This window comes from Asterias rubens, chromosome 3 (genome assembly GCF_902459465.1).
Source record: "Asterias rubens chromosome 3, eAstRub1.3, whole genome shotgun sequence".
NCBI lineage: Eukaryota > Metazoa > Echinodermata > Asteroidea > Forcipulatida > Asteriidae > Asterias > Asterias rubens.
In genome coordinates, this window is record NC_047064.1 from 8,030,128 (window position 1) to 8,052,101 (window position 21,974).

Here is a 21,974-nt window from a genome sequence, read left to right on the forward strand (position 1 = left end):
TCAGTGCCATTGTCGTATATACGGATACAATCTGTATCATGTACTCAACAAGTGTTTCAGCGTTATTGTACGTGTGTGCCGCACGATAATCATGTAGTATCAAACGAGACGTATTAAAAGAACACGTTGCCTTGGATCGGCCGAGTTGGTAATTGAAAAGCGTTTGTAACCGTTTGCTATAAAATGCATATGGTTCGAAAGATGATTTAAAAGTAGAATACACTGATCCACACAAATTTGCCTCGAAATTGCATGGTTTTCCTTTTACTTTGCGAACTAACACGGTCGGCCGTTTATGGGAGCAACTTTAATACCTCGCACTGCCAAACCTGTTGGTTTTCCTGCCGGACCGCAACGCCGGAAGATCGGGTTTCTCATATATCTCGTCATTAATTTGCCATAGACACATTGCCTCTACCTAACGACATCATTCTTTGATGGCTTTCCTAATCACTTAATAAATCAGGCATCTTTGGAAACTGATCCATTGCACTCACTTTACCTCATTCATTCCAAAGTCCCAACGGTTGTGATTTAATGTACCGTTTCTTGAAGAAGAAAAACAGCCCCCAAGTTTCCCCTTAAGGGAGGTCCGGCGCTCCGTTATATATAAACAGCCTTTTCATTAAAAATGGTTGATGGCAAAAATAACCGGCTTTTTTATTTTGTTACTGCGTTTTCACTCAATTCATCTATTACATATTCTATAAATCCCGGGACACTCGAGAAATATAAACCCGTTAATTCTATAGTCACTCTGACCTGTTCTGTATTAACTTCAACACGAAATTGAAAGCAATTGTTTTTGATGGCTTGCCTTTAAATAACCCAGATTTTACGAGTTTTTTTTTGTTTTTTGACAGTTATGTTTCCCTATTAAGTTTCAAAGTGTGTTGTCCCTTAGTGATGTTATCTGACATAAATGGACGGTACTAGCATGTAGCAATCAGCTTTTCATTCATTTCATTGAACTGTCATGAAAAGTGATATTTAATCTAGCCTGTTTTATGATTACAAGAGGTGAGGCTGGCAGCTGCACCCTCGTTCTCGTGTAATCATCAAATTGGCTAAAACATATATAAATCAAAAAAGGCATCATTGCCACAGGTCTTGCCTTACAGAGTGCATGATTATCTTTGCCGAACAAATACTCTCGGGAAATTGCATCAAACTCAATTTTACTAAGTTCTTCTAAATGCAGTTAAAGACACTGGACACTATTCGTAATTGTCAAAGACCAGTCTTCACAGTTGGTATATCTCAACATATGCATAAAAACCTTTGAAAATTTAAGCTAAAAAACACCCTTGTCGCAACATGATCACACGAAGTTGTGTGCTTTCAGATGCTTGATTTTGAGACCTCTAATTCCAAGTATGAGGTCTCGAAATCAACGTGGAAAATTACTTCTTTCTCAAAAACTACATCACTTCAGAGGGAGCCGTTTCTCACAATGTTTTATACTATTAACCTCTACCCATTACTCGTAAAATCAATAAAGGTTTTATGACAATAATGTGTCCGCTGCCTTAAAAGGGTTAGATAGCATTTGATATCAATTTTTGTTTACCATGACGTGAATCCATACGTTACAAGTGCCAGCCACTGGATGTTCTAAAAAATGACAAATTGGCAACATGCTCGAGAGCGAGATCACAATATTTAGAGTCATGGGTACTTCAGAGGACGATTTTCGAACAATCGGTTTGTTATACGGAGACGTGTTGCATAAAGCATCAGCATCACACGAGCCCACTTCAATAGTACTGTGTCCAGGCAGCATTTGTTTGCTGTATGAACAGTGCCACTTTCGTAGTGCTTTTCAATTGGGATTTTTGTATTTCTAAATAAATTAAAACATGTTTTATTTGATTTAGGATGACAATTCTATACTACAGAGTAAAAGAAATGTGCCCGGGCAGCCAATTTAATTTAACAAATGTCTGCTTAACAAAATAAAATGCAGTAAAAGTAAACCAGTCTGAGTCACAGTTGGTGCGTTGGCACACATCCCAGTAAAATTTAACCAAGATCCAGGGGTGGGTATCACAAAGAATTAAGACTAATTCTTATATCGAGTTAGGACGAGGTACTCGTTCTGACTTAGGACTAGCCTTAAGTTTTTTTACGTCTCCTAGGACTAGTCCCAAGTTAGGACTACAGTCCTACTCTTTGTGAAATCGACCCCAGGTCGCGTTGGTTCTGACCCATTTTTTGGGTCAATATGACCCGGAATATGTGTCAACATTACGAAGAAATTACTCAGATTCAGAATTAACATGTCAGTTTTTAATCACTACACTCTCTGGATCGGCCTAACCTGGGAATGGTGACGAAGTAGGACTATAATTGATGCTACAAAAGCTCATGCAGTGTTATTATGCAAATGCTATCCACTACTACCCTTGTTATATCTTTCGTATGGTTTCCCTTTATCGTCGGAAGCCGACCGACCGCGTCTTAAGCAAAGAGAAGTCGCTCCCGGTGAAGTCACGAGTTAAAGAAATAAACATCCGTTGTTCGTGATAAATCAAGTAACATAATTTGGAAGCAATGTATGCCGTTTTTACTTCAGAGCAAGGTTAATAAATAGGCCTACAAAATGCTCACCAACTTTACCAATATTGTTCTTTAAATATAACAATTTAAAGGCTGTATGTCCATAATGAAATAAATTCGAACGGAGAATGCACGTCATGCGTGTGTTTTTTTGTTTTATCTTTGGAAACCTTTGCTTTCGACACGTAGGTCTACATTACTTTGAAGGGGGGCAGCTGTCGTCATGAACATTGCAGGCATGTTATAAATGAAACAATGTACAAATTAAATCCATTTGCCTGGGTCTTTGTAAATGTTTTCATGTTACATGTTTGTTCTATGTCCTTGGTTGTAGACTGTATTCTAAAAGCCTTGGCTTAATATGACAGCATCTTAATCTTATTTTGTTTTTGGTTTTACGCTGATGTGATACACCTGTTTCCCTCCGACCTATGTGCGTATTATGTTGCTTATGTAATATTTGTATACGTTATATCTTGAGAAGAGTAGTTTGAAGTAAAATGTTGACTTAAATGTTGCGTGGTTGTGGCGGGTTGATGTTTTGCTATATACTGTGGTAATATTGTGATTTTGTATCGATATATAGAAAACCAATATACGTGCTTATGTGATACAAAAATGCTTCGCCTTGGGTGACATTTGCCCCCACAGGTTTTCAAAACACCATGGAGCCCATGTGCAACACTTGTTTAACCCTGCGATGCCCCGGCCCTGTCAGATTAACACGGCTACCAGTCGGCAGCCAGTAGAACGTCGGGAAACAATGATAACTCGTTTGTAATTTTGATTGCACACTTATTTGCAAAGCTAACGTATACTTTCCGAACAGTGTGACGACAACAACAAATTACAAATATTGTTGGTTAATTAGTATGTGTTTACGCTGTTAATCTGCAGTATTTTTGTGCACAAGCCTATATAGAAAGTGTTTTTTAACTGGATATTTCGAGTCCATGGGTCATACTGCGTATAGGGGGCAATATAGGCCATGTCGATTTGGCCTATCTGAGGATAGAACCTGAAAGGTTTCGTTATGTTTTGCAAAATAAACATGAACAAGTTAGTAACTAAAACAAAATCGGTTTACTTGCTGCAGACCGGTGGGGCAACGGAGGGTTGGACTTCATCACACTGTGCAGCAACATTAAAGGAACACGTTGCCTTGGATCGGACGAGTTGGTCTATACAAAGCGTATGTAACAATTTTTTTTATAAAATGCATATGGTTGGAAAGATGTTTTAAAAGTAGAATACAATGATCCACACAAGTTTGCCTCGAAATTGCGTGGTTTTCCTTTTACTGTGCGAACTAACACGGTCGGCCATTTATGGGAGTCAAATTTTACTCCCATAAAACACGGTCGGCCATAATTTTATGGGAGTCAAAATTTGACTCCCATAAATAGCCGACCGTGTTAGTCGACGAGGTAAAAGGAAAACCGTGCAATTTCGAGGTATGTTTGTGTGGATCTTTGTATTCTACTTTTTCAACACCCATATTCACTTTAAAAAAAAAACGGTTACAAACGCTTTTCAAAGACCAACTCGACCGATTCAAAGCAACGTGTTCCTTTGACCAAGGTCTGCTGCACGTGTGCAATTGTATAATGAGACGGTGCCAGTTGTGATGTGACGGAAAGCATGCGCTTCCTTGCTCGCTTACAATAACTGGGTTAAGCCACCCTCGGACCCTTGTAATGACACAGAAACAGTCGGCAAAAGACTTCTCAAGATGATATGCTGCGCTTGATCTGAGCTATATAAGACCGTCGGGAACATATCATTTACCGATTGCTTGCGACTTGGGTATACGATGATGTTAAAGAGGATCGCCATCCATCGCCGTCAAAACAAAATTCACCAGTCAGAACTCCTCCTTCTGCGTTCTGCGAATGGCCGGAATTGATCATTGGATTTTACAATGAGTACCATAGGTCATGTATTGATTGCGTATATTATGCTATATTAACGCGCAGGAATGCACGCTCTTAAGCAACCGGTCCTTGATCGTGAGTAACATGAGCTTGTTTTGTTTTGGGTGAAACTTTTTGACGCAAAAAAATAGGGGAGCAGACTTCGATAAAGTCCCATGCTCCTGATTTTTGTTTAAGTCTAAACCGGCAGTTTTTAGCGTGTATAACCACCCCTTAACACTAGCAGCCAATACGTCCACTGTCTTAGAGGGAAACGGAAATCTTGTACTTGAACGAGGCTGGCGAATACTCGCGAGATTTATTTAGCTTACACGTGATTTCATCTGCAATCTGCTTTTAGTTGGAAATATAGAGAAAATATTAGATGCATTCTGCTTTGATGATACAAGCATGGAATTTTGCACACAGTCAAAGTAATAGACTGATACGACCATCGCAGATTAGAATTTGGAAAACAACAAAGGTATACTAACAAGCAATATTGTCCAGATGTCAAGGACGATATTCGGTGCCCTATAAAGCAACCGGTCCTTGAGAGAACCTTTGATTGTGCAACATTTCAAGCTTGTGTCGCCAAGATACACTCACATCACCTTCGTGCCGTAGGCCTACCAAGTTGGTTTTAAGAGCAAACTTTATTACCTTGTTGTTATGACAGATGACATTTGGATGTTTAGTACTGCCCTCTGCCTCAGGAGAAAATATCTGGGTTTTTTTGTTTTCGCAAAAAAAAAAAAAAAAAAAAAGTCCTCAAGCGAAACAGAACTGCTCATACAAGAATGGAACCGACAGTAAAGTACTTTTTACTCATCTGAACTAAACAAATAATAATTCTGATTTGTGACTCGGTATCCATTTGGAATTGGAGTGAATATTTCATTTGTATTGGGACTAAGTCTGTGGACATTGTCTATTTCTGTTTGGAATCCCTAGTGTACTGACGGTGACACGTATTCGTTATACACGGACACACATTGTCTATAGACATTGCCATAATTCACCCGGAAGGCATGCGGGCCCATTGCTTGTTGTCGCTTTTGACACGAACACCTCTTGTTCAGTTGTTTCCCTTTCAAATACGGTTTTAAAAAGAACTGAATATATGAATATTTTTGGATCGAAATTAGAATTCTCAGGCAGCAGATCTTCTTTTCAAACGTCTGTGACCGGTAAATATTAAAGGGAAGGTACACGTTTGGTAATTGTCGAAGACAAGTCTTCTCACTTGGTGTATCCAGAAAAAAACACCCTTGTTGGACGAATTTGTGTGCTTTCAGTTAGGAATAAAATACAAATGGCTATAGAAGTGTTTTATTATTTTAGTGAGAAATTTACCTCTTTCTCAAAATCCATGCTCCTTCAGAGAAAGCCGTTTCTCACAATGTTTTATACTATCAACAGCTCTCCCATGCTTGTTACCAATTTAGTTTTTAAGTTTGATTTGAGTAATTACCAAAGTAATGTGTACCTTTCTTTAAATCCAGCAGTGTTGAAATCAAGCTTGGGTTGCACGAGTGTGGGTATTATAGACTTTGGGCTTCGATTTTTACTATAAGTCTAAGATGCTTCCAGGCACAGGACATAATTGGAAATAACTCAAAATAATAAATTTACGCGTAAAAACTTACCTGGTATACGAGCAATAAAGAGCTGTTTTAGTATAAAAAACTTTGGCCGAAACGACTCACTCTATTAAGTAGAGTAGTTTTTGAGAAAGAGGTAATTTCTCACTTGAATATTAGTTCTGGAGCCTTATATTGGGCAGCTGTAGGCAAACTAATTTTTGAAACAATCGTCTTTTTTTCCTTTCACTGTTTTCTTGGCACTTCGATGACTAACTGGGTCCAAATTGCACAGATTTGTTATTGTATGCATATGTTGGGGGGGGGGGGTACAACACGTGAGAATACTGGTCTTTGACAATAACCAAAGATGTCCATTGCTAAATGGAAGGTATCTGTTTGATAATCACCCTTAAAATTAATGGGATTAACTGGTATGGTAAGAAGTACAATTAAATGCGAATTTTTGTTTTCCCTTTTTCGGAAATGTGTTATTGTACCGTATAGACCATTTGAACCTTGTTTACAATAAGTGTGACCATGTACATTCTTTCAGTATTCTGGCAGGCAAGATACTACACTGGTCCTACGGGAAAGTTGACATTATGTGTCATAATTTCCACATTAGACCAAGAGTTATGAAAGTAAAAAGCTGGCCAAAGTTGATAAGAATTAGACAGTGCAATCTCCATGTGTTTTCTTCCATTGAGCTGTGCACAAATCATGCCTGCAGGAAGTCCAGGCTCTGTGGCTCTTTTGTAAGCATGTGATGTCACAGGTCACATTGTCTATACACTAATACTAACCATTATTTGTTGATTTTGTTCTGTTTCAGAGACACGATGCCAGAATAATCTTCGCACTGTCGTACTTTGACACGGCGATCAGGATGTTTTGCAAGGTACTTTTAAAATAACCTAAATATGACTAAGTTTTTAGTAAAAAATAAAGTATGGACATCCATAATTGACTATGGTCCTTTTCGAAACCACGGGTTATGTTTGGAGTCGGCTCAGGCTAGCTTGGCCCCGCGGTTATTTGACAAATTAATGCACGTGTTTTGCGTACGTGCTCAGGGCTTCAGATGGAGCCTGAAGCCGAGACTGAAGACGTGGTTTCGAAAAGGGCCTATCATCTCTACGGAAGCGTATAGCTTCGACCATAACACACATTAAGTCGTACGAGATAATAGTTTGTATACGTACGACAAATTAAGTCGTACATACAAGATGTCTTACGTACGAGTTATTAAGTCGTGTGTACGACACAATAAGTCATACATACGATATGTCTTACGTACGAGTTATTAAGTTGTGTGTACGACACAATAAGTCGTACGAACGAGATAATAATTCGTACGTATAAGATAACAAGTCGTACGTACGACTTACGACTTAATCTGTAGGTGGCAGCTATACACCCCCCCTTACTAATACAAAATCAAACGCGGGTGTGTTTTAATGTCTCGTCGACTAGATATTTTTTTTCTTCAGAAAGCTTCAAGTTAAGTCTGCCATCTGTTGCAATGGAAGCAAATTTCCAATAATTCCGGCCCAACGGAATAAACCTTTGTCCCAAATTCCCGTTAATGCGCAACATAATTCAAATTGCGGGGACAATACTACCTTTCTTTGCACCCCGGGATCCCACAGCGGCTTATGGTCACTTACAGGTTGGTGTGGGCTCGAGGTTACATGACCCCTTTCAAGAATTAGATGCCTGCTTTGTTTTCTTGCGGGAGATGACAATTGTTGGGGTTTTCTATGTGTTGTTGTAATTTTACTTTTTGTTCTGATGACTTGATATCATGTTTCACCTTCGGCAATCCATCTCAGTTTGTACTCGTCAAGATATGTTGTGCTGTATTGGTATTTTTGCTTAAATAATACTTCTCGATGATGCTCACTGTTTTTTAACACAATCAATAGTCACACCATGAGAACTTGGTGCACATTCGTCTCTTGTATGAAGGGTTTGCGGTACTTTTTGTACGGCACCAAACAACAAATATAATAATAGTGGTAGAATGCTTCCCTCAAAATAATTATTAGCATAAAATCTTTCTCGGTGACGAGTAATGGGGAGAGGTTGATAGTATAAAACATTGTGAGAAACAGCTCCCTCTGAAGTGCCATAGTTTTCGAGAAAGAAGTAATTTTCCACGAATTTAATTTCGAGACCTCAGATTTAGAACTTGATGTCTTGAAATCAACCATCTAAACGCACACAACTTCGTGTGACAAGGGTGTTTTCCCTTTCATTATTATCTCGCAACTTTGATGACCGATTCTGCTCAAATTTTCACAGGTTTGTTATTTCATGCATATGTTGAGATACACCAACTGTGTCTTTACCAATAGTGTCCACTGCCTTTAAAGTATTACTTGTGTCAGGTGCTTTAGTTTTTCAGAAATTAGTAAAATAAACTCAATCGAAAATGTACAACGAAAATGTGAGACGAAAAATGTACAATGAACATTCCTGAAAACATTCGCGACCGTCCTGAAAACGTTGCTCTGTGATTTTCACCTTGTTTTTCTCAGAAACTTAACAACTATTTAATGAAGCTGAAACTTACGTACATCTTCACTGACGGTGACATACTCGGATGATGTAACTTTGGGCTTTCGTGAATCTTTATGGAAAGAACGGGAGACATGTATTCAAATGATTTGCTTTTGCACAATAGACCCTTCCCATGAAATATGTAAATTGCACGTAGCGCCTGCGCACTAACGTTTTGGTTGGCAAAATGAGGGAACATCGCGCTGTTTTGTACACGGCTAAGGGTGCGTGACGCAGACGCGACTGCGCGTCTGCTTAGTGCACAACTCTATGGTGTTTGCCAACCAACAGGGTCTGTACGCATGCGTGAATGTAATTATCATATTTCATGGGAAGGGTCCATTAAAATCTGTGAACTCAATTTTCATCATATTTTGATTAAACACTTTTTAATCAACAAAGAAAACTTTTCGTTCAAGTAGTTTTAAACAAAATTCAGTCATTCCAAGATTTATGCTAATTTGTAATATTCTATAAACAAAAAATGCACATTCACGATTTTTCAATTATTTCGAGCCGTGTCTTTCCATTAGCGTATTATTCCTCAAGCACCATTGACCTAGACTATAAAATACGATTTAATTATTCATGCATATCTCCACAAACCACTCACGAGACAATCATTGGAAGATGATGTGTACATTATTGTGATTTGTCTTGTGGCATCACGCTTCGTTTAGCAATTTAGATTGGTACACGTCCTAAGGGCATTCGTAGCTTAGTGTGGAATTGAATCCAGGTATTGAACTTCTAGGTACTTGTTGCCGTTTTCGTTCAAGTTGGTTTTTAACTTTCCAGACTTGCTTAAAGGGATTGGTAATTGTCAAAGACCAGTGTTCTCACTTGGTGTATCTCAACATATTATGCATAAAATAACAAACCTGTGAAAATTAGAGCTCAATTGGTCATCGGAGTTGGGATAAAATGATGAAAGAAAAAAACACCCTTGTTGGACGAATGTGTGTGCTTTCAGATAGGAACAATAAAATACTTCTAGCTACAAGTCTTTTATTATTTAAGTGAGAAATTACCTCTATTTCAAAATCAATGCTCCTTCAGAGGAAGCCCTTTCTCAGAATGTGTTATACTATCAGTTTTTAAGTTAATATTTGTTTTGAGTTATTACCAAACGTACCTTCCCTGTAAGTTCAAGTTCTTTTTCTTCGTCAGACTGAAAAATGCACGATTTGTCGATAATGTCTGATTTGTCTATCAATGTATTGCACATTTTATGCCGCTTCATATTCCGCAAGCCCCATCGATCTGGACATTAATATAATTTCAATTATTTATGCATATTGAACTCGACAAATCAATTATACCGAAGTGGCTTTCACAAACCACTGACGAGACTATTTTCTGTAGATAATTTTTCTGATACTGTCACTATCGTGATTTGTTTAGTGACATCGCACTTCACCCAGCAGCATTGGTACACGTCCTATATGGGCAATCGTACACTCTAAAAACTCCCGGGTCAGAATTTACCCGGATTTGGGTCCTAGGGGGCCAGACCCATTTCAGGGTCAGTTTGACCCGGAATCCGTGTAAATGTGTCCCAGAATCTGAGTCAAAATACCCGCTTTTAACAAAATTTCTGGTCACAAAAACACGGATTCTGGGTCACATTGACAAGGATTCCGGGTGAAACAAACCCATAAATGGGTCTGACCCCCTGGGACCCAAATCCGTGTCAATTCTGACCCGGGAGTGTTTAGATTGTAGCTCTATGTAAAATTAAGTCCAGGCATTGAACCTTAACATATAGTTGCATTAATTTTGATGGAGCAATGGCAATTGAAAGTAGCTATACGGTAAAAACCATTAGTTTGAATCTCCGACTGTTTAATGATCCTGGAGAGTTGGAGAAAAGAGGAAATGGGCCTAACATTCATGGAGTTTCCGATCAGCAGAGTGTGGGTCGAGTCCCGGTCGTGTCATTAAAGGCAGTGAACACTATTGGTAATTACTCAAAATAATTATCATCATAAAACCTTTTTTGATTACGAGTAATGGGGAGAGGTTGTTGGTATAAAACATTGTGAGAAACAGCTCCCTGTGAAGTGACGTAGTTTTCGAGAAAGAAGCCATTTTCCACGAATTTGATTTCGAGACCTCAAGCTTAGAACTTGAGGTCTCGAAATCAAGCATCAGAAAGCACACAACTTCGTGTGACAAGGGTGTTTTTTCTTTCATTATTATCTCGCAACTTCTACCACCGATTGAGCTCAAATTTTTACAGTTTTTTTTTTTTTTGCATATGTTGAGATACACCAAGTGAGAAGACTGGTCTTTGACAATTACCAATAGTGTCCACTGCCTTTAAGCAAGACACTTAACACATGGTTGCTTCTTCCTTCGTATGGGACGTGAAGCCGTTGATCTCGTGTTTTGTGAACGCACGTATAAAGGCTCAGGACGTTTATCAAAAAGCGTATAGGTATTCGCCCCGTTGTTCCTGGTTTGATTGGCAGCATATGCACCGCAGCACCTTGTAAACCATTGCTGCTATGCAAAATGAGTAGATATCATACTTCAAAACCTAGACCCACATACCTTGAAGGAAACTTATAAATGTTGAGGCACTTTTGTATGCCTTGCGCATTGCTTATACACCTGAAGCCGGTAGAGTAATTGACACTGACTGTTGATACAACTGCCCTGATGGATAATACTGACAAAAACGTTGATAAACCAAGTAGTTTCATAAATCATTGGTTGCAATTTTGACATTTTGAGTGATTAAAATTGCCGCAATGTGTCAATGGTATCCAATATATGATCCATCTTTGTGTGATCATGCATGGCAATAAGCTGTGGTTCGTTGGAAGAGCATGGAGTTTGGTTAAGGTCTTTGTTGGGCGTTCTTTTTGTATTCATGAAGAATGATTTACATACAAAACAAACATATATTTATCTGACCGTGGTTCCCCTGAAAGCATGGACTTTGTTGGGTGGTTGGTTTGTGCAAAACATATAATATCTCAATTTTGCAAAGCGTCCTAAATGGATTGCTTCCATTACTGGCACGTACTTTACAAAGTAGATGCACTTGGAGCAATTTGTTATATAGGCCATGAAATGTTTAACTTCGTTATCGAATTGAATTGCACTTAATTTGTTAATTCACTGTGGAAACTCTCTTTTGAGATTGCTCTTCTCGAAATTAAATTCAGATGTTGCTGATTGCGAGAACTCGTAAACGGCAATTGAGCAAACACAATTCGGGATTTATGTGACTCGCCCAAAGTGCCGAGGTTGTTTAAGAGGCTTGATGCCCCTTCTGTGTGTTAACCCCGGTTCATACTTCCTGCGAATGCGATAGAATTTTGACGTCACAACCTGGCAATGAATAATTTGCATCAGCTGAAACGTGCTCAATTCATACGAGACATTCGCTGAGAGGGCAGCCATGTGACGTAAACATTCGTGTCGCATTTATTTCGCATTCGCAGGAAGTACGAATCGGGCTAAGTATGTTTTGTAAATTGTTCACACTCTCTTCTTCTGTTGTTTCTCTTAAGTTTCTTTAATCCCAAAACCATCCATTTCGGAAAATGTCAAAACTTTAAAGACAATTTTCAAATTGTAAGCGAAACATTCTTCGCTTCAGATCTACCACATAAGCATGTTCGGCCCAAAGTACGTGTGGATTAGTATTGGCTGGTACCCACCCGGCTGGTGGGAGGCGATACGACCCGATATGGACTGCACTGCACACGAGCTAGAAGAGGCTCTTCAGAACCATCTATCCGTTCCATTATGGAGATCAGTTGATGACGTCAGAGACATCCATTATAACGGCATAGTGAGTGATCGATCGGAAGTAATACTGGGTGCGTTCGTTTAGCTTCCCTGGGTCGACACCGGTCTGCCCCGGTACGTTCGAATAGCTTTGACGGGGCTCACCTGGGTCAGCCCCCAGTGCCCTGCTTGTGGAGTGGGTCACTTGGGGTGACCTGAGGTGCATGCCGTCACCACGAGAGGGCGAGTGTGATCGTTCGATTAGCTCTTGTCAGGGGTTCACCCGGGTGAGCACCGCGGGGAAGACCCAGGGAAGTTTAACGAACGCACTCAATATAGACTTGGACTTGTCCCCTGTCTTTATCTGCACTGATCACGACAGGTACTTGCTTTTCAGAACCAGCGATTCCATTGGATAAACATGCAGTGGCGGAAAGCTTTCTATATCTGTGTCTTGATTGGTCTGAGGTGATGTGGGTGCAGCTGACAAACATCACTATGGACCAATCAAAGCTATATTTATTGAAAGGTTATTTTCGGTTGTCTGCATGTTTCGGCACTGTGTATTATCAGTACACGTACTTGCATGTAGAATTCGTTGATAGCCGATAAAAAAGGTAAACAGAAAACCACAATTATATAGCCACTGTAAGGTAACAACAGTTAATAATCACAGCCCCCCTTCCGCCCCACTTTCATTCAAAGAAGAAAAACAGATTGGGTGCATGATATACGTGTCGTGTATGTTTGTAGACTAAAATTGGTATCAGATACGATTATTTGCTCAGAAAATATCGAAACACGAATGTCTCAAAACACATCAACATACGTGGTAGTGAAGGGGAATCTGGTTCAGTAGCGGAGATTTATGCTTGGAATGGTTTCCTCGATTGCGTGTATGTAATTATTATTAAAGGCAGTGGACACTATTGGTAATTGTCAAAGATCAGTCTTCTCACTTGGTGTATCGTAACATATGCGAAACCTGTGAAAATTTGAGCTCAATCGGTCGTCGAAGTTGCGAGATAATAATGAAAGAAAAAGCACCCTTGTCACACGAAGTTGAGTGCGTTCAGATGCTCGAATTCGACACCTCAATATTTCAAAATCTGGGGTCTCGAAATCAAACTCGTTACTTTAGAGGGAGCCGTTTCTCACAATGTTGTCGTTAAACCAAGTAAGGTTTTATGCTAATCTATTTTGAGTAATTACCAAAAGTGGTTACTACCGTTAATACTCATGGCATACTAAAACACAGCGGCTAAGGGCCGAAATGTACAGTTTACAAAAATAGTCGCTATAAAAACACAACAACATTAATTTCACAAAGGCACAAGACTTTAAAACTGTGGATAGGACTGGGGTTGTATTCTTCTTCTGCTTGTTTGAAACCAAAAAATCCATGAGTATGATCACTGGGTGCTTTTGGAGGAGCCACTCTAGATTAATGTTGAGTACAACAAAATGGTTCGGGCACAGTGTTACCCAGTGCATCGTTGTATGGGGAGCTTTTATACTATTCCTCAAAATCGAATAACATGCAAGATTTTGCATTTAAACAGTCTATATTCTTGAAGGGTTATGTACTGAAGTCAAGATACACATGATCACGGTGACTCCTGGCCAATAAGTCGCCATACCGGGACAAACAAAACAAAATAATTATAAAGTTATGATTCCAATGATTTTAAAATTTGTTTCTTTGTTTCAAATCTGATGCAGCGTCCACCGGAGTACCAGTTGGACTTTATCCGCGGGCTTCTAGCCCGTGAAGGGGTGGACAGACTGGAACACATCGAGTCTTACGACGTACTCATCACCATAGCAATGGCACTGAATCGATCCATCGAGAAACTAGCCCAACTCGACCCACCGAGAGCTCTCCAAGAGTTCACGTATGAGGACAGTAACATGTCTGCTGCCCTCTTGGAGAGCGTCTATGAGACTCGTTTCGTTGGGCCTACGGTGAGTGTCTGTTAGACTGGTCCCCTGTCTTAATCTACTACCAGGATAAAGACAAGATTTAGTTTTACAGAACATCCCACAGGAAGTTTTCCTCCCAGGTAACTTACCCGAGCCAAAGGTGCCCAGGAAGATTGACCAGGTCAGTTAAACCGAGCCAGAAAGTCCAATGCGGACGCGACTACTCGGTTAAATCTCCCATCCATCCGTGACCCGAAGAAGCTGACATGTTTTGTCTGGAAGAATAAGATTTTCGGGATTATCGAACTGTTCAATGTAGCAATAATCAGGAATGCAACTCTTCAACTGAAAAATTGCGAAAGATCGAGCCGAAAACCGAAAAGTGCTGTCAAATGTTACGCATGGGGGCCAGCTCTGTTAGTTTATCCACGGTCTCGGTAAGTTTACCCGAGTCAAATAACTCCAAGTGCGGACGGTGGGAAAGTTAACCCGTCGGAATGTTACCAAGCGTCATGGTTAAGTTACCCAAAATATTAATCCAGTGCGAACACGGCTTTTGAATCAACTGCGGATACAACCGTGTATAGCAAAACCATTTAAAAGGAACTTGGCTCTGAAAAGAGCCGGTTTGGTTTCGACGTTTCGAACAGTATACTCTGCTCGTCTTCATCAGGATAGAAAAGAAGTAAAGCTACCACAAAGTCAAACACCACTCGGCAATGTGTGTCAACGGAAACTATACAATCTACCACATCTAGACATTCAAATCTTCCGTTGGTTAATTATCATCGTGAAGAAACTTGTCTCTCTACTTTTTCTTTTCTTTTCAAGGGACCTATTCTGATTGAAGACGGCGGCTACCGATCCGAAAAAGATGTTCGTCAATTCATTGCCCAATTTCAAGGTTAGTGCAGTGGACACTATTGGTAATTACTCAAAATAATTATTAGCATAAAACCTTCCTGGGTAACGAGTAAACGGGGAGAGGTTGATAGTATAAAACATGTGAGAAACGGCTCCCTTCTGAAGTAAAATAGATTTGGAGAAGGAAGTAATTTTCCACAAATTTGACTTCGAGTCCTCAGAATTAGATTTTGAGGTCTTGAAATCAAGCATCTGAAAGCACACAACTTCGTGTGACAACAGTGTTTTTTCTTTCATTATTATCTCGCAACTTCGACGAACAATTGAGCTCAAATTTTCACAGGTTTGTTATTTTATGCATAATTATGTTGAGATACACAAAGTGAGAAGACTGGTCTTTGACAATTACCAATAGTGTCCACTGTCCAGTGTCTTTAACCCTGCGACAAGACCGGCTGCAACAGCCGTGATAGGCACATTTTTTTGTTTATATTAATAAAACACAAGAACTCTTCTTTTTTACTTTACCCATACACTGTTGTGTGTTAAGCCCTTTTCACACTAACAGAGCCATTTCCCGGGAAATGAACTTCCGGGAAAATCCCGGAAGGCTTTAACCCCATCGCCACCCCAGCAACCGTTCTCACTATCCCAATTTGATAACTCCCGAAAGTACTATTTCCCAGGAATATGCACGGTCGTTTCACACTTACGATCAAACCCCAGGAAATGTGGTAAACAGGTCAGACCATGCGGAAGTTACCAAGAATGTTTGTGGACGGAAGTCCGTTCCCACAATGCCACACGGCCGGCTGCAAAATCCCTGCCACATGCGACCCAAAATGGCTGCACATGTGTATTTGCGTGTTGTTATACCAATATTTCTGTGATTACGGCGGAGAAGAAGTCTTGCAGTTCGGGGAAGACGTCGCTGACGGCTTTTCAGGAGAAGACGTTGCTGTGACAGTGTTTTAAAGACATGCTGTATAACAACAATCTGATGGAATATTTCGTGCGATTGACGGGTTTCATGGCACTTGCTGGAAGAATTGGTCACAGGTCAATCTGGTCTACCAAGAAGAGCGATCACTAGTGGGAGCAAGTTGCTATTAGAAAATGCGGAAGGGAGCTCTCTACTCTGCGACAGCTTTTTTTCTTTTGAGAACTGTAATTGAATGGACTTTTGTGTCCGTGTTTTACCCAGAGGTTTTGTGTTGGCATTCATCTCAATGTGTGCCTGTTCACACTATAGTTATTTCCCGGGAAATTCCCGGGAACTTTTGGCAAAAGGTGGGGTAAGTTAAACCCGCTTTCGTTCTCACTAGCTGCTTTTCTGGGAAAAACGTTTTTCCCCTTGGTTAACTCCTTTAACCCTACCCCTTAACTGGGTAAAGTATTTCCCGGGAAAATATCGTTTCCCGGGAAAATATCATTTCCCGGTAATTTGTTTGTAGTGTGAACAGATCGACTAACATTTCCCTGGAATTTCCCGGGAAATACATGTAGTGTGAAAAGGGCTTTAGCTCTGTATTCAGTACTCAGTACTTTTCCGAGCTCTGTAAACACAAAATTACGCGCATTATTACTCGTGTGGGATTCGAACAAACGGCCTTTGCGATTCTAGAGCAGTGTCTTTCCAATGGGTCTGTCGTAAAAAAAAAACTGTCGTACTTTTCCATTACTTATATGATGTAAAATGATTCTCAAACTGATTTATATTATCGTAAGCTGCTGTATTTTTAACTAAAAAGTAAATTTGGATTGCCATTAGTTTTAAGAGTGATTACCAAACGTATGCCCCATTAATTCCTCGAGGTCAAGGTCCTGAAACGCAGCCCCCGGTATGTCTATCGGATCGGTAATGGTTCCTCAGGACTCGATTAATGGGAAAACACTTTGACTCATCGATTTTTATGTTTTATGTTTCCCAATGGTAAATAACCCTAACCATTTGTAGAATGGTTTCCAATTATTCAAATAATGGGTGCTCTAAAACTAATTAGTCTGACACACACTTTATTAATTGAAAACAAGCTACAGGTTGAATGGTGACGTTTCAAATGTTACGCACAAGTGGATGTGACAATGACACTGCAAATACAACATGTTAATACACATTTAAAAGGCACTGGACAATATTACTAAAAATAATTGTTAGCATAAAGACGTACTTGATAAAGAGAGCAATGGGGAGCTGTTGATAGTACAAAACATTGTGAGAAACGGCTCCCTCTCAAATAACGTAGACTCTGAGAAAGAGGTAAGAGAAAGAAGTTTTTTTCTTTCGTTATTCTCTTGCCACTTCGATGACCAATATGAGCCCAAGTATCCACAGGTTTGTTATTTTATACTTTGACAATTACAAACACGTGTCCTGTGCAAGAAACTAAAGTTACAGACTCTTTCAAATTTTATTTTGCAGGCAAAAAATCACTGGAGATTATCGAATGCGTGAATTCTTGCCAAAGCTTCAAGGAAGTGGATGATATGCGGTTTCATTGGCCAGGTAATTATAAGTATTATACTTCTTGATTCCACCAGTGGCCCATCTTCATTAGGCTGCTAATAAGCACACAAGTTAGCTTAGTACAAAATAACTGTTCTAACCAAAAACAAATAAGATAACCTGCCAAAATACATTCTCGTGTACATAACCAATTGCAGCTAAATCCTTGACAGAAAACTATTAATTGGCATTAAAGGCAGTGAATATAGGTTTTCTCGGTAAATTTCGGAAAATGAGCAGCCAATTTAACCACCAGCTTATTCTATTTTGCAATAAATTGAATGCTACAGAAAAGGGTCATTCGATTTCGTTTTAAGACTAGTCAAAATGTATTTTTACGTTATTCGATTTCACAAAATAATCATTCAATTTAACAATTCATCAAAGCAGCATTCAAATTCACAGACGCTTCTTGAGGCGTGTGTGTCACGAAAAAGAATGACGATACGCTAAATTGAACAGAGTGCTAAAGGAATTTGACTCGACTCAAAACGAAATTGAACGGCCGAATTCTGAATTTGAAACGCAGTAACAACTGGAGAGGCAAAACAGTTTTAATTCGAAAGCATGAAAATGAAATTGACTGCTCATTTGCCGAATTTGACCGAGAAAACCTATACTATTGGTAATTACTCAAAATAATTATTATAGCATAACCCTTTACTTTGTAACGAGTAATGGGGAGCTGTTGATAGTATACAAATATTGAGTGGCTTTAATTCGTGGAATGGGAGGAATATCATCGCAAGGTAAAATGTGGACTGTTCCAGTCCAAATTTTACCGAGCGATAATAATTCCTTCCATTCCACGAATTAAAGCCACTCAATATTTGTTTTACAACTGACATATAGATCCTTGTCATTTGATGTATTTTAAAAGTATAACATTATGAAAAATCACACATTTTAATTACTGACAACCAACAATCATATAGCGCCGCGTAGCGGCAACAACGCACAAATCGGATCACAACCTTTTGCACGGGTGCTCCTTTGTTTTAGCAGCGGCGCGGCGGCGCTGTACTACTCAAAAACATTGGGAACAAGGATGATCCTAACTGTTGAATGGGAAATGCTATTCCCATGGGCGAAAAGATATTTTTGATCGCCGGTACGGATGGGAGTAAAAGCGAATGTCACGTGAAGTAAGTTCCACCAATCAAATGACAAGGATCTGTATATCAGTTATACAATATAAAACATTGTGAGAAACGGCTCCCTCTAAAGTAAAGTAGTTTTCGAGAAAGAAGTAATTTCCCACGAATTTGATTTCGTGTTGAATCATGTAAAGATACAAAATACAAAGAATTATAATTCGCTGCATATAGGTTGTGTTAAAATAACACCATGTTCTGCACAAACAATTATTATAATGGTGTAATTATATTGGTGTAACACCCTTTGGTGATCAATTTGAGTTTCTCTTTGGCATCTTTGTGACAACACCTATGGTGTCAATTCTAATGTTGTTGTGTTACAGTGAAGGCTTTTGACAGGCCAATTCATTATTGACGAAACCACGAACATTATTCCGAAAATAAACATCGATACCAATGTCACAACAAGATAACAATAATATTGATAAACCTCCTGTTTGGACAATCATCCTTTCAAGTCTTTATTCTTTCTGCCAAAACAATTTCACTTGTGTAACTGTAACACCATCTGGTGATAACACTTGATATGCTCTTTGCTGTGTTTGTTCGACAACACCCATGGTGCCAATTCTAACACCCAACTTTTCGCAGTGTAATTATCCGATTCAAATTACATGCCAATGCGTAAATTCTTGTAATAAACATTTTTGAGTTAAACGTTAAGATAGTGTGGTATTGGATTTTTTTTTCCCAGGGACCAACTTTGGCTTTCGAGAGGCCAATTGTATTATTGACGAAACCATGAACATTAACATGAAATATCAGTAGTAATAATATGAACAAGTTAATTGATAAACATCCTGTTTCCGACAATAATCCTCTCAAATCTATATGTTCTTTCTGCCAAAGCAATTTCACTGGTGTTATTGTAACACCCACTGGTGTTAAGTTTGATTTTGTTTTTGTCCTTCTCTCTCTTTGGTATCTTTGTGACAAGACCCATGTTGTCAAGGCGCCTTATTTTTGACCGCGCGAGGGCGCTATAAATAGTATTTGTATCACTTCCGGGGTATACGCGATTCACCCTGCACAAATCAATAGGCGTTTTGTCACTTTTGTTGCGCCGTAGTTTCAATTTGCTTTAGAGGTGGATTATAACGGCTCCTTTAAAAGTCTTATTGTCTGTGATGGATTAGATGTCTGTGGTGGTAATGTGTTCCAATCTTTAATAACTGTTTTGGGTATGAATGAATATAACCCCGGAAGTGATTGAGAGCGCCCTCACGCGATACCAAATAATAATGGCCCATTCTATTGTTTTGCAGTAAAGGCCTACGAGAAGGCGATTTGTATTATAAACGAAACAATGCAAATAAAATATGAAATGTCAGTACCAATGTCACGACAATGTTAAGCCTCCTGTATTCCGACAATCATCCTTCCAAATATTCGATCCAATTCATGCTTCTCCTCGTTGAAACCAAGTCTTGAGACTCCTGGGTGGCAGGTCTTTTTTCTTCAGCTGCGTATCCGGAACACTCTACCACTTAATTTTGTCTTTGTACCACCGAATTCAAATCTCTTTGCAATATGTCACAGGTTTTCAACGAATAATTTCGCTGTGTCTGTTTTTCTTTCGTGTTTTTGTTTTGTTTTGTTACTGCGCCTTGAACACACAGCAGGGTGAATATCTGCGCATAACAAGTCTTTCTCATTACCAATAATGTAATATATAATATATTTTGAGGCATTTCCTGGTGAGGTATAACTATATATTTGGTTTGCGGTAACATCATGTGTATGTTGTCTACTTGCCTTGAAGAGTTTATTCTTAGAGAACTGTCTTGCTATATATCATTATTACAATTCATTATTCCTTTTCTGACTGATTGGCACAGGTGGATCGGCCCCAGTAGACGGCAAGACATACCGGACTGAACATGTAGTCATTAGTGAGGCTACCAGGCTGATCTTTTACGTACTGAGTGCACTTGGTATCCTCATGGATTTGGTGTTCCTTGGAATTAATGTCAAATACAGAGAGGAGAGGTAAAATGATATTGGATGATAATTCAATAAATGATAGTGATACCACAAAAGCAATTCTGTGAATCCCTTCGAAAACAAAAGCTGATGTTGGATGATAATTTATTAAAAATGATAGTAATGCCACAAAAGCAATTTCGTGAATCCCTTTGAAAAGGGATGATAATTTAATAAAATGATAACAGTACAGGAAAAGCAATTTCGTGAAGACATCGAAAACAAAAGCGCATGGCTCTTATAACAGATTAACCCATCCCACTTTGTGTTTACTAAAAAGGCCAAAGTTATGTCAACCAAAAATAACATATTATTATTATTATTATAAGATAAAAACACAAAATTAATGTGCTGTATAATTTTGAATATTGGGTCAAAACACATAGTTATTCATTTCAATTCAAGCTTACATTTTTTTCCAAACTTCATGAAATCAGTACAAACAATAGTTTATAAAAGAGTAACAATGCTAGTTTTACAAGTGAGAGAATATTGTATACGAGTATAAACAAATAAAATCATAAGGGTTTACTTCCTTATGAGTGAGTGTTTTGGTTTTCTACATAATGTCTCCTCGGTTTTTGCAGTGAAGGGAATGCATACGTGTTTAAAGGCAGTGGACACTATTGGTAATTACTCAAAATAATTATTGGCATAAAACCTTACTTGGTAAAGAGTAATGGGGAGAGGTTGATGGTATAAAACATTGTGAGAAACGGCTCCCTCTGAAGTGACGTAGTTTTGGAGAAAGATGTAATTTTCCACGAATTTGATTTCGAGACCTCAGATTTAGAACTTGAGGTCTCGAAATCAACCATCTAAACGCACACACCTTTGTGTGACAAGGGTGTTTTTTTTCCTTCACAGGTTAGTTATTTTATGCATATGTTGAGATACACCAACTGTGAAGGCTAGTCTTTGACAATAACCAATAGTGTCCACTGCACTGCCTTTAAATGAAACTATTTTAGATCTATATTATTGGTTCTCAATTTGCATCATCCATTATTCGACCCTAATAAAGAGCAATCAAGATATCCACTCCGCCTCTGAATAACCTAATCGTCTTGGGAAGTCTTCTTCTTTACATCTCGGTCTTTCTCTTCGGACTAGATGAATCTTCCTTTCAAAAAGACACCATTATTCGATTCTGTCACGTGAGTTTCGTTTATTTAAA

At 39.0% G+C, this 21,974-nt stretch overlaps 1 protein-coding gene across 3 annotated transcripts in view; it reads left to right on the forward strand.

Moving 5' to 3' along the window:
- The window catches only part of LOC117288444 (gamma-aminobutyric acid type B receptor subunit 2-like), a 49,251-nt gene that overhangs the window by 20,227 nt on the left and 7,050 nt on the right, over positions 1 to 21,974 (forward strand). For 2 of the 3 annotated variants that reach the window (XM_033769309.1, XM_033769311.1), the window contains exons 5-11: positions 6,891 to 6,956; positions 12,234 to 12,428; positions 14,087 to 14,329; positions 15,119 to 15,191; positions 17,574 to 17,657; positions 20,653 to 20,803; positions 21,822 to 21,954. In XM_033769309.1, the coding sequence (XP_033625200.1) occupies positions 6,891 to 6,956; positions 12,234 to 12,428; positions 14,087 to 14,329; positions 15,119 to 15,191; positions 17,574 to 17,657; positions 20,653 to 20,803; positions 21,822 to 21,954 (945 nt within the window). The remainder of the gene's footprint in view (positions 1 to 6,890; positions 6,957 to 12,233; positions 12,429 to 14,086; positions 14,330 to 15,118; positions 15,192 to 17,573; positions 17,658 to 20,652; positions 20,804 to 21,821; positions 21,955 to 21,974) is intronic. The other variant, XM_033769310.1, reaches the window with a different exon arrangement.